Source organism: Echinops telfairi, unplaced genomic scaffold, assembly GCF_000313985.2.
Source record: "Echinops telfairi isolate 266 unplaced genomic scaffold, ASM31398v2 ScPeMD7_3533;HRSCAF=4204_0, whole genome shotgun sequence".
NCBI classification, from domain to species: Eukaryota; Metazoa; Chordata; class Mammalia; order Afrosoricida; family Tenrecidae; genus Echinops; species Echinops telfairi.
In genome coordinates, this window is record NW_022107431.1 from 61,709,559 (window position 1) to 61,726,351 (window position 16,793).

Consider the following 16,793-nt stretch of genomic DNA (forward strand, 5'->3'; position numbering starts at 1 on the left):
TTAATTCCAAAGAAGTTGGGTTAGCAGAGCAAGCTAAAACGCGATCCCTTCTTAGGAGGAGGGATCTTTTTCCAAGGAAGGACCCTTTAAGGCTTGTGCATGATGGTCAGCGGGGCCTCACACTTGGCAAAGGGGAGGGCGAGGGAGTGTCCTCCACTCCCCTCTTAGGCGCCGCCAAGCCCAAACCAGAGGGGGCTGCTCCTCCTCTTCCCGAGCAGCTGCTGCTCACTGGCTCAGAAACCCGGGCCTGGGGACCAGGCGACAGCAGCTCCAGCGTTGCGGAGAAGTGGATCCCAGGGCCACCGAGATGCCAGGAGCGGCCGGGAGTCTCTTCCTCCTGCTACTTGCCGGGCTCGGGGGCTGCGGGGCCAGCCAGGGGCAGCTTGCGCAGCAGCGCCGGCAGCCACAGGCGCATCAGCAAAGAGGTACAGTCGAGGCACTGGGCTGTTGATTGTCTATTTGCAGGGCTCCGAGGCTCCTCGCAAGCTCCTGCTCCAGAAAGTTCCTGATTGGGAACCAAGGTCCTGTCCAGGGCCCTGGGGAGCGTGCTTTGGGTCTAGAAGGGACAAGCTTGCTACAAGTTAGTTCACTTTCAACCACTCCCAGAGTGTGAGGTGTGTGTGTGTGCTTGTGAGTCGCCAAAAAGCACCGCAAAAGGCTTTTCATTGTTGATTCGTTTCCCGGAGGGCTTGCTATCGCTACAAATCCTGCAAATTGATATCTCAAGTCTTGCCATAAAGCAAACTTTTTGCAAATTGGAAGGAAAGAAAAGTTCCTCTAAATCCAGAGGAAGATCTCACGTGCTGCAGTTCTGGAAACTTTCTGGGAGGCAGCTAAATGCATCCTCTCACTCAGAAGGGGCTTTGTTTCTTTTGCGGTGGAGCACAGGACCAAGTTGCCAGGGATTCGGGAAGCCCATGTGCAGTTTTTCATTTCCTCCTCTCCTTACCCATGTGCTATCTCAGGTATCCTATTCTGTTGCAGTGAAATTTCTCCTATTTTGAAATTTATCACAGAGGAGACTTTACTCTGATGTGTGTTTTAATTAAGACCACATTGACCAGAGACACTTCAAGGGAGTTTGCAAAACAGTTGTAGTTAAGTGTAACTGAAATTTTCTTCTCAGACCTCCTTAATGTTTATATGCATATCACTTCCAAAACTCTTGGGGCTCTTTGAAGTGTTGTTTTTATTATCATAAATTTTAGAAGAAGCACATGTGCAGCATTTTAAAACATGGTTCGAAGAAAATGATTTCAGCAAATATTTCTGTAACTTGGAAAACACATAACGTTTTTAAAAAACTTGGGACAGTACTTCAGATTTGATTTCTTCAATATGCTTACTCTAGGAATACGTAACTCTAGAGGCTAGACGCTTCTGAATTGTGTGAGGTTGAATCTGTTAACATTTTGAAATAGACTTATTGTTCCACCATTTCTGGTAGTTTCCCCCCCCCCCCCTAACGATCTAGCGTTTTTAACAGTACCACGTTTTAAAGGAACAAAAATACACCCTAAGCTCATTGTTACAGTGGTTATTCCCCAATTAAAATGCTTAGAATAAAAATAACCTAGAGTTCATGATAAAACTTTTCATGCTTTTCCATTTGTGTGTTTCCTTCTTTGTGAGGTGAAATGGGGTCATTGTTGAATGGATATAATTTATGAGACAGAGACTTTGAGACGGTCTCTGGAAGCTGGTTTTTGAAAATACTACTGTTAGCTCTTGACTTTGCTCAGTAATACGGTCTGTACTTCATACTATGAAGACAGGTGGGGTGAAGCGGGTCCAGGGTCAGTACTACTGATGATTTGAACAGAGGCTCACAGCATGCGCAATAGGCATGAAATGAGGGCCCGGGAAGTCTCTCTGTGTGTATGTGTTTTAGTTGAGATAAAAAACAAAACAAAACAAAGAAAACAATAAATATTTTTTCTAGAGTTTAGCCACAGCTGCCACAGCATTATCCTGCTGCTTGTTGAAGGGAACATTAGGACAAAATACATGAGGGGACATCCAAAAGTGGGTGAAAAAATTGGAATTAAGAGATAAAAATCTTTTCCCATGAACTCTTGGAAGCCCTCTGCTAAAACAAGGCATTTTATGCAAAAGCACTTTATAATGACACAATATATAATGCTATAACCCATAGTTTCAAATCCGTTGTAGTCTAGTTTATCAGTCATGCGCACTATTTTGGAGATTGGCTGAAGGATGAATGTCCCAAAGGAGATAATATTAAAAGTATACACAAAGTGTATTTAATAACAAATTCATTCCATGCTTTAGGGCTTGAAGAGGTGTTGGAGTATGTTTTATTATTATTATTTCACCTCTAGCTGTTCTTATTTACACTCGAGACTTGGAGTGGCTGTGACTGAGGTTCATGTAACTAATAAGAACAAATTCATTTTTAACAGCAAAGCTCTTTCCCAGTGTGTTTTATACTGAAGTTTGTTTGGGTGCCAACGTTTTTTTGTTTTGTTTTTTTCTATTTATATTTTGAAAATATGTTGCTTTTTCAATGTGTCTCTGCTAAAAAAAACTCTCAATAAAGATAACTGGTTATGAGTTTGACCGAAGGCATGTTTACTTGGCTATTATCAATTTTTATGTTTTAGATTATCCTAGCATTGGCCTTTTGGTCAAGCTAATCATTTAGAAAGAATTTTGTTTTCTTTTTTCACACTGTGCCAGTTTATTAGAAGTGCTGACACAAAGCAACCATTTTAGGTCTCGTAGTTGAGTTAAAACATAAGTAGTTTTTTGTTGCTTATATACATATATATTAAATCTTCTGTGTTCTCTGTGAAATATTGCATTGTAGTATGAATAGCATTGATTCACTAAAATGACGTTCCAAGCAAATTATTTGTCTAGATTTAAGAGTGAAGAAAGAGGAAGATGATACAGGCTAAGTGGTTCTGCATTTCGACACGGCAGTGAGTAAAATACTTTCTGCTATATCTGGAATAATTGAACTGGAATAATACCCACTGAAATGGAACTGCAGTTAGCATGTTGCCTGATTGAAGCAACACCCTCACATACTATTTTGTGGCAGATCAAAACACCCTCACATACTATTTTGTGGAAAGAAGTGTATAGGAGTATGGCAGAAATCCTTTAGTTTCCTAGACGTGCCAGTGTTCCAACCTGGATTCAAATGGCTAAGGTCATTGATGATATATCCAGGACCTTAGCCACCTGAATCAGTCTTGGAACACTGATGGTGATGGTGATGAGGATGACGATATATAACATAATCCCAGACTGAGAAAGTAATCTACATGGGGTTTGTTATATCTTTTATATTCAGGTATTACATACTTTCAGGGCCTTCTTTGGGAAATTTGTTATGTTCGTTTTATACATTGGAGTATGTAGGGAAGAAACACAGGGTGAGAAGGATAATTTTGAGTTCCAGCAGTTTCAGTGTGAGCACGTGGCAGGGCGTGGCAGCAGAAAGTTATCTTGTTCTCAAATAAAGCTCAGAGGAGCAGATGGGTCAATTAGTTAGACTACATTGTGATGCTTCATTGGCAAATGGATGCCAATCCAGAGATGATAGAGTAGGCTGATTGGAAAGCCATTACAGGAGGAGGAAATGTTCTAATGGAAGCATTCTGCCTGACAGAAGCAAGACTTCAGGAGAGGAAATCTTGGTATGGCTCAATTATTTGGAAGGGTCGTGGATGAGCAACTAAACAGTTTTCTCTGAAAGCTACACAGGGATCCATGACATAATAGTGACAGGAAGCTTTGAATTCAATCAAATGGGAGGAAGCTACTCTCCACTCCCTTTCCTGGACTCCCCAGCTTTTCCCCAGCCCATTTTGAGATCTACTCAAATTACTGAGATGAGTATTAGTGGTGTACTTCTGATGATGTCCACATAGTGATGACGTGTATGGCTTGTCATGGATGCTTTAGTAGAAGATAGTTGTATGGAGAGGGCTTTGCTGTTGTCGTAAGATGCCATCAAGTCTGTTCAGACAGAGTGATCCTGTGTGCAACAGGGTGAAACAGTGCCCAGTCTGACACCATCCTCACAATTGTTCTACCCTGTGCTGTTTCTGGTCACTATGAGTTGGAATCAGCTCGATGGCAGGGAATTTGGAAAGGACTTTAAGACTCAACAAGTCTCTAGTCCTTTATTCCAGGCCAAGATTCTGGTGTTGTTTTCTTCTTTAACTAAGGCCATACTTATTTTGTTAAATGCCCCCAAATTAATATAAACAAATGTGTTTCAGATGCCTTCGGAGGTTTAAAATAAAAATAACACCTAGGAAAACTCTCACATTTTTTTTCAAGAATACTTTGGAAATATGTGTAGAATTTTTACATTCCATGAATTGCACAGTTATAAAACGTGCTGTGTAATAAAATGTGAAAACCGTTTATAAAATATGTGAGAACTTTTATTGTGTGCCCTGGCATTATCATTTTTAAATCTTATTTTCATTTGCTACATATATAACTTGTTGGCTTGTTGAAGAAACATTAATAGTTGAGTAAAATTAATCTTAATGATAACATTTATGACTGAGAACACTATATTCCGACATTGACAATATAGAGTAGAATTCTTAAAATGGATATAATTTTATATATTATGCTGTTACTTTATTTATCAGTGTCTGTCCTTCATAGTTTTCTATTCTGGAATTTTATGCAAAGTCATGAACTGAATCAGTATCAAAAGTTGCTGGGGATTATGAAGAGATTGCATATGCTCTGCCAATTCTCTCTTACCTTATTCCAGTACTTGGATATACTGGATTAATTCTGGAGAAATGATTCTTCTATAGATACATTTATTCTGCAACTCCAATTGATCCCTCAACATTTCTACCCAAGTATGACTGTTATTAAGAAAAAATGAGACTATAGTTTATGAGAGGAATTTAGCTTAACAGATGAATTTCTGAGGTTGTAAAATTTGGTTTTGTTAAACTTTCAATTCTAGTACAATAACCAGATCCCACAAAGGTTACTTTTTGGTAGACTTTGCATCTCAGTATTTTCTTTCTCCATCTCCATTGATCAAAGACAGAACCCTCTCCATTTCCCCATTCATGCATTTAATAAACCCGGATTATTCACTGACGGTGACTAATGTGCTACAGAGAGCAACTCGACTGTGGCCTTGCTCCTTTTAGAGATTACTATGGGAGGCTCAGAGAAAACTCACTCAAACTCTAGATGAGAACCCAACTCTGCTTTCCTTATCTCTTTGGGAATTAGGGGACCACAAGTCTGGACCGTAATGAGAGGGGAAGAATTGCAACTCAGTGGAGCCCCAAATAGAGAAACTGACCTAAACCTAATTTATTTATAACAAGAGTAGAGAGGTAGCTTGCTGTCCAAGTTAGAGTCCAAAGGACACAGAGCCTGACCAGAAGAGTTTCCAAGCAGAGTGATAAAAATTTTAAATTAGATCTGTGACTACAGGCCTCTTGTACAACTTGTAACCGGTCCCTAGTTAGCAGGAGAGACAATGAAATAAATCAGCAAGAGCAAGCTGACAACAACCACACAATTGTCTCTCTTCCTCTTCAGAAGATTGGGGTTTAGAATGTGTGGATGCTGACAATTTTGAACTGGGTTGCTAAGCTGGGCAGGAAGCAAAAACCCAGATGTAATGAAAGAGAAAACAAAGCAGCAGTTAGAGAGGTGCAAACTTAGAATAGCTCGAGGTTCTCACAGCTCAAGCCAGGCTCGCTGTACCTTACACTGATAGGGACCTGGTGATTCTGGTTTACCAGAAATATGGTTTACCATTCAATTGGTCAAACTGAATTAAATGAGCTGGAATTATCTTATGTGTATGAAATATGTAATAGAACATGGATCCATGATCAATACCCATGGAAGCAGCAGTCAAGAAATTATTATTAGACAGCACCTAAGAACAACAACTAAAATAATGTAACAATAGAATATGGTCAATAGAACAAAGACAAATCCTGGATTCGGAAGAAAGGAGGAAGAGACGAGTAGGTGGAGCGCTGGGTATTTTTAGGCCAGGAAGCTGTTCTGTAGGGTACCGTGATGGTGAGTATATTATATTGTGCAATTGGTGGCATGTGGTTTAGATTTGTGGTCAGCAGTTCGAAACCACCTACCACTTGAGAGGGAAAGACATGTCTTTCTACTCCCATAAACTGGTAGTCTCAGGAATCCAAAGGGGGCAGTCCTACCCTGTCCTATAGGATGGCTGTGAATCAGAATTGGCTGGATGGCGGTGAATTTGCTTTGAGTATAACATGAAGAGTGAACCCTAATATAAACTACTCTTTTCAGCGGATACAACTTTTTCAAGGTGACCTTATGGGTGGGAGAGTAAACTGTGCTCCATTTAGAAATAGATTGCCAGGCCTTTCTTCTGAGGTATCTCTGGGTGGACTTGAATGACCTACCAGCCAAGTACGTACATTAACAATTTACATAACTCAAGGAACCTAACTTCAGCTTTTAGGAAGTTAATGATACAACAACAGTGACTCACTAATCGTCACTAATGTACCATAAGAATGGAAATATTAATGAGGAGACAAACATGTGTGCAGTGGGGCTGAGAGGATGTATGTGGGAATAGCCTGCACTTTCTGTATATATTTCTATAAAGCTAAAACATTGTTTAAAAATAATATCTTTTAAATAGAACTCACCCTCCCTTTGTAGAAATTACATTGTATTAGAGGTTGAAGTAGGGAGATCAAAATTGGGTGAAGATATGAAATAGGTAAACATAATGCATAGCCCATATTAAAACGTTTATAGGGAATGATATATGGGGTGGAGAACTAATGTATCCAGTAAGGGGAGTTCGGTGTTTTAGGAGGAGGTTGGTAGGTACTTTAAACAGCTGGCCAACATTGATTTCCTTCCCATTCAAGCAAGGATCACACTCAAGCAATTTTTGCCATGCAAGTGAGCCATAGAGGTAGCAGGTGGGAGAATATATTCTGTGCAGAGGGGACGCAATGAGCAAGGCCAGTGACATAAGAGGTTGAGGGTGAGGGAGCTGGATCACTTGTCATTCTTTCATTGTTGGCCATTGTAAACAGTTTGAGTAAATGGAAAGGTCTGAGTAGAATTAAATAAACGTACAAAATAATAAGGAACACAATGGCTTTTCTCAAGCAGACTCTAATGCATGATACTAGATCAATTGCCCAAACCCAAGTTTATTTTGAAAATAATTTCATGCTACTAATCCCCCATGCCTCTAGCATATTGACACGATTCTAGAATCCAGAGCACTCTACAATCTTGTTGTGAATCTCAGATGCATTTTACTAGCAGTTTTTTTGTCATTTCAAACTTATCCCACAAGTTAATCCTATTCTTCATTTTAAAATATAGCAGTACTTCAAAAGAACCCTAGCCCAGGAAACACTTCTATATCTTCTTTCATTTTGCTCCAATTGTGAATAGTTCAAACCTACCCGCTGCTCCAAAGAAGAACGAGGAGACTGTCGGCTGGAGTGGAGATTGACAGCCTGGGAAAGCTTGGCCAGGCTCGCTGGGAGTCAGATGTGACTCCAGGACAGTGGGGCAGGGGCTGGGTGCTTACACATATGCCAGAGATGTTTCAGAGTAATTTTAGCTAGTGTACACTTTGCACTAAAAATAAATTATTCATTCTGTGTGACTGTGTCCCTGGGAGTTTCCTATTTTATTATTCATTTAAAATTAGATCTGAAGTTTAGATAGTATTATTAAAAATGATAGAGTGCCATATTGATTTGATAGCTTCTTTTATGAAACGAACTTTGAAATGCTGCCTATTTTTACAAGTACAAACATACGGTATGCTATTTTCCAATTTTTGTAACTTCTTTAAGGATCACGCTCAATCATGAAATACTTTGGAATAAGGCTAGTTTATTTTGTCCACACTTATTTCTGTCATGCAGATTCAATAGTTGATGAAGGAAAGTGCATACCCGTCTCCATTTCTTCCTCAATCCCTTTATTCTTCTTCCCTTTCTTCCCCCTTCTCTCCATCCTTTATTTATAGGCTCCCTTTTTCGTTAGTCTAATGTTTATGATTAATGTATATATATTTAAAAAGATGATTCTAACAAATACAAAGGAGCCTAAAATATTCCTGGAAAATTCCATTTTCTTTCAATATTACTTTTTCAACAAATGCTTTGAATCGCCCTTTTATAACATTTCAGAAGATATCTGTGGTCGCTACGTACTTTTACCTCAACTTAATACATAATGTAGGGGTGGAGTCTGTCCGGTCAATCAGGTCACGCCCTGATGATGCCTCTCTGTGGGCAAAGCCTTCTCAAAGGTTCTGGAAATCTTCTTTCCTTTTGCCTGGAGGCAGGCCACACGTTCTCTCTCTTCCTGTTTATACTCCTTCATCTTCCTAGTGACAAACCACATGGAGACTTGCAGAGACCTGCTTCACCTTCCATTGAAAACCACACTCAGAGAGCTGGAGGAGCCATGTGGAGACCCATACCAGGGCTGAGATTCTTCTACTGCCACCGGATCCGCAAGACTTTACACCCACTGGCCTGTGAACTTCCTGCATTCGGCATCAATGCGAGTGGCTACATGAGGCTGAAGAGGAATTTATGGCCAGGTGTTGGACTTATGGGTTAATTTTGGACTTGTGGACTTGATCTGGACTGGGCTGTGATGTTTTCATAATATACAATTACTCTTTGATATAGAGCTCTTTTTTATTAATAAATCATTTTATTGAGGTTTTTTTACAGCTCTTATAACAATCCACACATCAACTGTATCAAACAAATTTGTACATATGTTGCCATCATCATTTTCAAAAAAAGCTCTTTCTTTTACATCCATGAGTGTCCCTGGATTTGTTTCTCTAGTCAACCCAATCTAATACAATACCTAGGACCAACATTTTAGTTTCACTCAAGTCTTTTAATTATAATCTACTAATACTTAATATCTAAGTATGTTTATTAGGTATGTATAATATGACTATTAAAATACCTTTTTCTTTTAGTCATCTTAAATGTAGATTTTAATATGGGCTTTTGATATTGTTTGGCTTTTTTTTTCTTTTAAGACAAGTCACATTTAGAAAAAGATCTTGTACTACAGTCTATTAGTGGGCTATTACTCATGACTCTGGACTTCTGTGACAGGACTAATCTAGTTCAAATACCAAGTTAATCTGCGCAAACTCAGATTAATGAAGTCCCAAGGAATTGTTGAGTGCCAGGCACTGAGAAATGGGCCTTAGTGCAATTCCCACACCTTCCCTCTCCATGTGTGGTTCTGTCTGCTGACCACTGCTCTGTGTGCCTCCGCAAGGCTTCTCAGTAACTGAGTCTAGAGAGGGTGGCAGATGGTTTGGATCGGCTTGACACTATTTAGTATATACTGAGCATTAACACATTTATCTACAAAGCAAAGCTGTTTAATAGGTTTATGTAATTATCCTCATTTTATGGACGCAACTTGTCAAGGACAAATAACAATTCCAATGGTAATTCTAGAATTAGAAATTAGACTATATCCCTGATTCCAAATTTGTGGCTTATTTGTTACTGCTTTTGGAATTGTAGAATTTTATCTTTTAGAACATATGTTTAAAAAGTGTATCTATAATTTTGAAATGCATTCATCAGCCTAATATGAAACTAGATGTTCATTTGCTGCATATAGAAGAGCAACATACACAATGTGTCGTTTTTTAAGGGTAACTTTTCACATCAACACAGGCATGCATTTTTTACAAGCTGTGAAGAAATATGCAATGGCATTTCATCGCATTTTAGCCTTAAATTCCTTAGGTTTGTATTACTGGATATTTGCCTATGGGAATGCTACTCATTGGCTTTCCTGAGGTCAATTTATAGAAATTACTTCAGGAAGCTGGAAACATGATGGTCCATACTATATAAACTAAAAAACTCTCTGCCATCTAGTCGCTTCTGACAGGGAGTGACCCTGTAGGTCAGGATAGAATTGCCCCTGCGGATTTCTGAGACTGTAGATCTTTACAAGAGTAGAAATCCCCATCCTTCTCCTGTGGAGTGGTGGGTGGTTTTGAACTGCTGATCTGTGGTTAGCAATCCAACGCACAGCACACTATGCCACCAGAGCTCCTATATGCTCTATAGTGAATTATTTTTTAAAGAAAATAATAATAGAAGGTGCAGGGACTGACAAGTATACCAGAAACGTTCATGTCAGAATTAACTTCAAAATTCCACTTCCTGTGTATAGAGGGTGGGGGAGGGGAGAAGGGAGTAGAACATTAGCATCTTCATAGAAAAACTTAACAAGAGCCACTTGAAATTGAATTTCTTAGAAAGGAAAGTTTTTGCAAACTCCTTAGAATTTGAGAAGGTATGTTGGCAGATGAGTTTATTTATGGCATCAATGTATACACATAAATTTATTCACTGCTATTGAATGAATTCAGACTCATGGTGGCCCTATAGGATAAGGTAGAACTGACCCTGTGGGTTTCCAAAACTGTAATTCTTTACAGGAATAGACAGCTTGGTCTTTCTTCTGAGGAGCCTGGTGGGTTTGAACTGATGAATGATCGTAGCCCAATACATAACGATTACGCTGCCAGGGTTTATTGTACATTCACTTTTCATATCCATCGAGTCGATACTGACTCCCAGTGATTTTATCGGACAAGATAGAACTGTCCCTGTGGGTTTCCAAGGCTGTTCTTTCTTGGAGCAGCTGGTTGTTTTGAACCACTCACCTTGCGGTTAGAAACCTGTGTTAGTCTGGGTACTTTAGAGAAACAAGTCCACAGAAACTCATGTCTGAGAAAGTTTTATGTAAAGGGTAAGTGCACATCAAGAAAACATCCCAACCCAGTGCTATCCAAGCCCACGAATCCAACATTAACCCATATGTCCAACACCAATCCACAAAGTCCTCCTCCATCTCACAAGACACACGCAATAATGCCAACTGCAGGAGGAAAGCCGAGTCAGTGAATGTGTAAGCATCTCAGCACTGGCAGGGGTCTCCACGCAGGTGCTCCAGCACCCAGGGCTGCATTGGGGTAGGTCCAAATGTCTTCTCCTCAGGAATGTCTTGCAGGAAGTGAGCCTTGCCAGCTGAAGCAAGGAACTGGCTAAGGCAGCTGCACCCTGGTCTGACCATCACAAAGCAAGAGACCAAGAACTAGAAAGGTGAGGTTCACCAAACCATTTATCTCTCTGCCCTTCAATTAACTCCACATGTGTTTATCGGCCAGGTTGGCACAATAAACTTTAACTATATCACAACTCAACACAAAACCACTAGGCCACCAGGGATTCTCGTGTGCCTATGGGGTGTTTCAAAACATTCAAGGAAAAATGGAATTAAAAGATAATGAATTTTTTCATGGAATTTTTGAAGTCCCCTCATGTGTGCATGGGCAGTTTATATTTTAGTATTTACAGTTCTTCATTCATATATTTCCTATTTGGTTTCTGTTTTCTTTAAAAAAAAATTCCCATTTTTCAAATTTCTAGAATAAGGGAATGTAATGCTTATGTTTAAAATTAAAAAGTGTAGTTTCCTTGACAAATGATTATGGACCTTATAATAAACTGTAAATGGGATCATGATATTCCTGTCTGATACCTATACCATTCAAGAGCTAAGGTGTAACTCCTTCTGAGTCACTTGAAATATATAAAGGCCTGTTGTAAAAGGAGAATAAGGAGAGCAGAGTTTGCAACATCAAATAAAATTTTGCAAAAACCTCTATAGCTGCTACAATTTTCTGGCTTATCACCGACTGCATTTTTCTATTACTGAGTGAAGTTGAGAGTAAGAAGGAGAACATGAAGTGGTGCTATTGCCATTTTATTTTTCTATCCTAGCTCATTGGTTTGTTGTGAGGAGTATATGAAACAATGACTATAAAAAATAGCATCCATTAGGGCTTCAATAAATGTGAATTTTCAAAGCATCTCCAAAGCAAGGAATTAAATATAAAAAGTATATTGGCTCTAGAAGTTCTATGCCTCAAAAACCCACTTTTTCCCCCCTCCATCACTGTGCATTTATGTAGAAATTCACTTCAATACTTGAAACACACTTAAGTTCAGTTTCATTGGAATTGTAGCACTTTTTAAGTCAAAACGTCACAGCTTGTTGTTGTTGTTGTTGTTAGGTGCCATAGAATTGGCTCTGATTTAGAGCAACCGTAAGTATGACAGAAAGGAAACACTGCCTGTCCTGAGCCACCAGCCCACCACCGTGGCTACGCGGAGTCCATTATTGCAGTCACCGTGTTATTCCCTCTTGTGGAGGGTTCCTCTGCTTCATTGACTTCATACTTGGTCAAGCATGAAGGTCTTCTTCAGGGACTGGTGCCTCCTGATCGCATGTCCGAAGTACAGGAAACAGAAGCCCACCATCCTCTCCTAAAGAACATGCTGGCTGTACCTTTTCCAAGACATTCATTCTTTGGCAGCCTACCATATGTTCAAAATTCTTTGCCAATATCATAACTCTAATGAATCAATTCCTCTTTGATCCTCCTTATTCATGGACTAACTCTTGTATGCATAGGAGGCCACTGAGAATAGCTTGGTTTTGTTTATACACACCTTAGTCCTCAAAGAGACACCTTTGCTTTGTAACACTTGGAAGTCTTTCACAGCAAGTTTGCTCAATACATCATTTGATTTCTTTCTTTCTTTTGTTATGTGTAGGAGAGAGCTTTATATCAAAGAGTAATTGGATATCAAGAAAAAATCCCAGCCCAGTCCAAATCAAATCCATAAGTCCAATACTAGTCTATAAGACCCTCTTCAGACTCACAAAGCCACATGCAATGATGCAGAATGCAGGAGCATCACCTGCCACTGGGTGAAAAGTCTTGTGGATCCAGTGGCGGTGGTGGCGGCATCACATGCTCTTGCAGGTCTCTGTGGGGCATCAACAGGAAGGTGAACAGAGAAAGAGGGGGAGGTTCCCAGGACCCTCCTTATAAGGTCATGCCCACAAAGGAGGTACCATCAGGCTGTGAACTGATTGAAGGATTAGACTCCACCCTACACTTCAAGTTGGCATGAAATTATGTAACTACCACACAGTGGCTGCCACAAAGGCTCAAACATAACAATTGTGAGATGATGCAGGACTGGGGAAGTGTTTCATTCATATTTTCCCCCCAGGCGTTTTATTAGCAAGTAATTTACATATCATATAATTTAATAGTTCAATGATATCATGGAGAATTGTACAATCAACCCCACACCAATTTTAGAACATTCCCCCTCCCTTATGGTTAAGTCACTTTATGCTGATTCATGGAATCACGATCCTTTCTAGGAATCCCTCCCCCCTCCTGTCTTCATTAGTTATTCCCCAAATCCCCTTCCCCTTTCAATCTCCCCTCCACCCCCATTCCCTATATTTCCTTGTATCCGTTACTGTTATGCTCCCGCTCCTCCTGTGATTTCTTGACTGTCACCTCCATCGACATTGTGGATCCAAGTAAAATGGAATTCTTGACAACTTCAGTCTTTTCTCCATTTAGGAGGGTCTTGCTTATTATTTCATTTGTGAAGATTTTAATTCTCTTTATGTTGAGGTGTCATCCATACTTCAGGCTGTAGTCTGATCTTCAATAATTGCTTCAAGTGTAAACTACAATAAATGTTTTCAATAACAAACACCTCTTTATTTTTTTAATTTCCACATACATTCCTCTAATTTGGGAGGAACTTTGATTAGCAGAAAATCGATAGACATAAAAATGGCATAAATGAGAAGCACAGCCCAGTTACTTCTTAAGTAAGAGCCAAATCTTGGTCACACCAGTTAAAATTTCCTATTAGTAAAATAAGCCTGTGGGTGATGCAAACAGTGTTCACTCAGATGCTAATGCACAGGGCAGTTCTTGGACCCCACCTAGTGGTGACATAGATAGAAGGCCAGGTCTTTTTTTCAGTACAGATTCCAGCCAAGAAACCCACGGAACTCAATTCTCCTCTAGTACATGGTGTTTCCATGGGTTGGAATCCATCAATGGCGATAGGGACAGCGGGGAACCAGGAAAACAGTATTGAGTAGAGAATGCCTGTGAAAATACTTGGCCGCTAATCAGTAGGTATGTTCTTGTTTCTCTTTTCTCATTTATTATTTGAGCATAAAGGCTGAAATTGATATTTACAGTGCATATGGTGTTTATACCATTTACTTAAGAAGAAAAGCTATCCAAAACATTTAGAAATTGAAAATTTTATTTTTCGTACAGTCTGAGTTTATAGATAGAAAGCGGTTGAAGAATTCTGTTAGGGTTTCACCCGGAAAGGAAGAAACACCATTCCCGTGACAGAGGACTAGTTTGTTAGGAGCTTAGTGAGAGAAGTGTTTCAACAGATAGTAGAGTGAAAATGTTGTTCCTACTTGGAAGCTATTTATATTTTGAATATTTTACACAAACCTGATACCATTCAGTTGATTCTGACTCATAAAATCCAAACCCATTGCCATCAAGTTGATTCTAACACATAACAGCTGCTCTTTTTCCTTTGTAGGAATGTATTGTCTTTGGTGGACAGGCAGCTGTTTTAAGTATTAGGAAACTACTTTTTCAAAGAATGTCTTTAGTACAAGTAATGTGTTAAATATTATATAGCACATAATAACTAATCCATAAGGCTAGTGTGTTAGTCTGGGTAGACTAGAGAAACAAATTCATAGACACTCAGATGTGTATAAGAAAGAACTTTATGTACAAGAGCAGCCCAGTCCAGATCAAGTCCATAAGTCTGATATTAATCCATATGTCTGATACCAATCTGTAAATTCCTCTTCGCACTCAAGCAACACATGCAATGATGCCGAATGCAGGGAGATCTGGCTGCATCCGTGTAGCTCTATCAGGCTCTTCATCAGTAATGCTTTGCAGGGAGTGTGTGTCCCACCTCCAGCCAGCTATTTATCTCCTTAGCACCTCCCATCAAGTTGCGGCCTGATTGACAGGCTAAACTCCATCCCTTCATGTAAGGACCACAGCTACTTTTCATTTTTAGCTTATCCAGCACATGTCTTTATTGACACCTGACAGGATAGAGATGACAATTCAGCATATGTGACATATAAGGGGAATTAATGGCACAAGGGTATTTATTGGGAAGTTTTATTGGACCATGTAAAATAGTCTCAGAAGATATTAGTAACACCTGAATAGGGAGAATTTTTAGTGTGTTCATCTTTGTGTTAAATCTGCTTGCACACGTCTAAAAATCTACCTCAGGAAATCATATCATTCCTAACATAGCTCTAGGGAAATCTAGTTCTCCAAACTTGGAAACATTGTATTTTTTGGGGGGTGGACTTGGGGGCAGACTTCACACAAAGCACTTAAAAAAATCATACAACTCATACAACTCTTATCACAAGCCATACATACATCAATTGTGTAAAGCACATTTGTACATCCGTTACCCTCATCATTCTCAAAACATTTGTTCTCCACGTAAGCCCCTGGGATCAGCTCCAAAGCACTTTTTATAGACTTTTTTATTGGTCAAATTTTTTCAATCATGCCTAATATATAAACTCCAACAATCAAAATGTCCACTGTTATGTTAGAAAAATTACTGTATTTGTAATTGGAGTTATAGGTATAAGTTTTGGCTCTATCCCTTCCTGAAGATGTGATCATAAATAATAGAAAACTTTAAACAATACTTTGAAGCTAAACATTCAGTATAAGAATTGAAAACACTAAACTTACAAATATATGTACATAGATATATTTCCCCATCATCATATATCAATATATTTACATACGTACATGCCTGTATTTAGACCTCTATAAATGCCCTTTGCTTCCTAGTTCTTTCCTCTATTTCCTTTTACTTTCCTCCTGTCCTAGTATCATGCTCAGCCTTTCCTCTTGCTTTCAGTAATTCCTCTTGGTTACATCACCCTTGATCAAGCCCTATCAGGCCTCCAACACCCTCCTCGTCATCGATTTTCAATCACTTGTCCCTGAGTTTTTAAATACCCACTTCCTTTTCCTCGCCTCCCCCTCCCGCTCCCATGACTCCTACACCATCAGTCCCTCAACACAAGAACACTTTGTTCTATTAATATGGCATTCCATGATGCTCACCTTCCCAACACGATCGCTGAAGACAAAGCGGGTGCATAAACAAATGTGAAGAGAGCTGATGGTGCCCAGCCATCAAAAGATATAGTGTCTGGGGTCTGAATGGCTTGAAGATAAACAGCAGGCCATCTAGCTGAGAAGGAACAAAGCCCACATGGAAGAAGCACACCAGCCTGTGTGGTGAGGAGGTGTTGATAAGTTATCAGGCATCAGGCAACAAAGACCCAGAACAAAAAATCATATCATTGTGAATGAGGGGGAGTGTGGAGTGGAGACCCAAAGCCCATTTGTAGGCCACTGGACATCCCCTTACAGAGGGTTGTGGGGAGGAGATGAGACAGTCAGGGTGTAGTATAGCACTGATGAAACATGCTACTTTGCTCTAGTTCTTTAATACTTTCTCTCCCCACCCCTCCCCCCGACTATCATGACCCCAATTCTACCTGACAAATCTGGCTAGACCAGAGCATGTGCATGGGTACAGATAAGAGCTGGAAACATTGGGAATCCAGGACAGATAAACCCCTCAGGACCAATATTGAGAGTAGGCATACCAGGAGCTTAAGGGGAAGCTGGGCGGAGATAGGGGGAACTGATCACAATGATCTATTATAACCCCCTCCCAGGGGGATGGACTACAGAAAAGTGGGTGAAGGGAGACATGTCAGTGTAAGACATGAAAAAG

At 39.8% G+C, this 16,793-nt stretch overlaps 1 protein-coding gene across 6 annotated transcripts in view; it reads left to right on the forward strand.

Moving 5' to 3' along the window:
- The first annotated feature begins 210 nt into the window (after positions 1–210).
- Positions 211–16,793, forward strand: part of LAMA2 (laminin subunit alpha 2) — a 671,264-nt gene continuing 654,681 nt past the window's right edge. For all 6 annotated transcript variants that reach the window (XM_045294657.1, XM_045294659.1, XM_045294658.1 and 3 more), the window contains exon 1: positions 211–425. In XM_045294657.1, the coding sequence (XP_045150592.1) occupies positions 308–425 (118 nt within the window). In that variant the 5' untranslated portion in view covers positions 211–307. The remainder of the gene's footprint in view (positions 426–16,793) is intronic.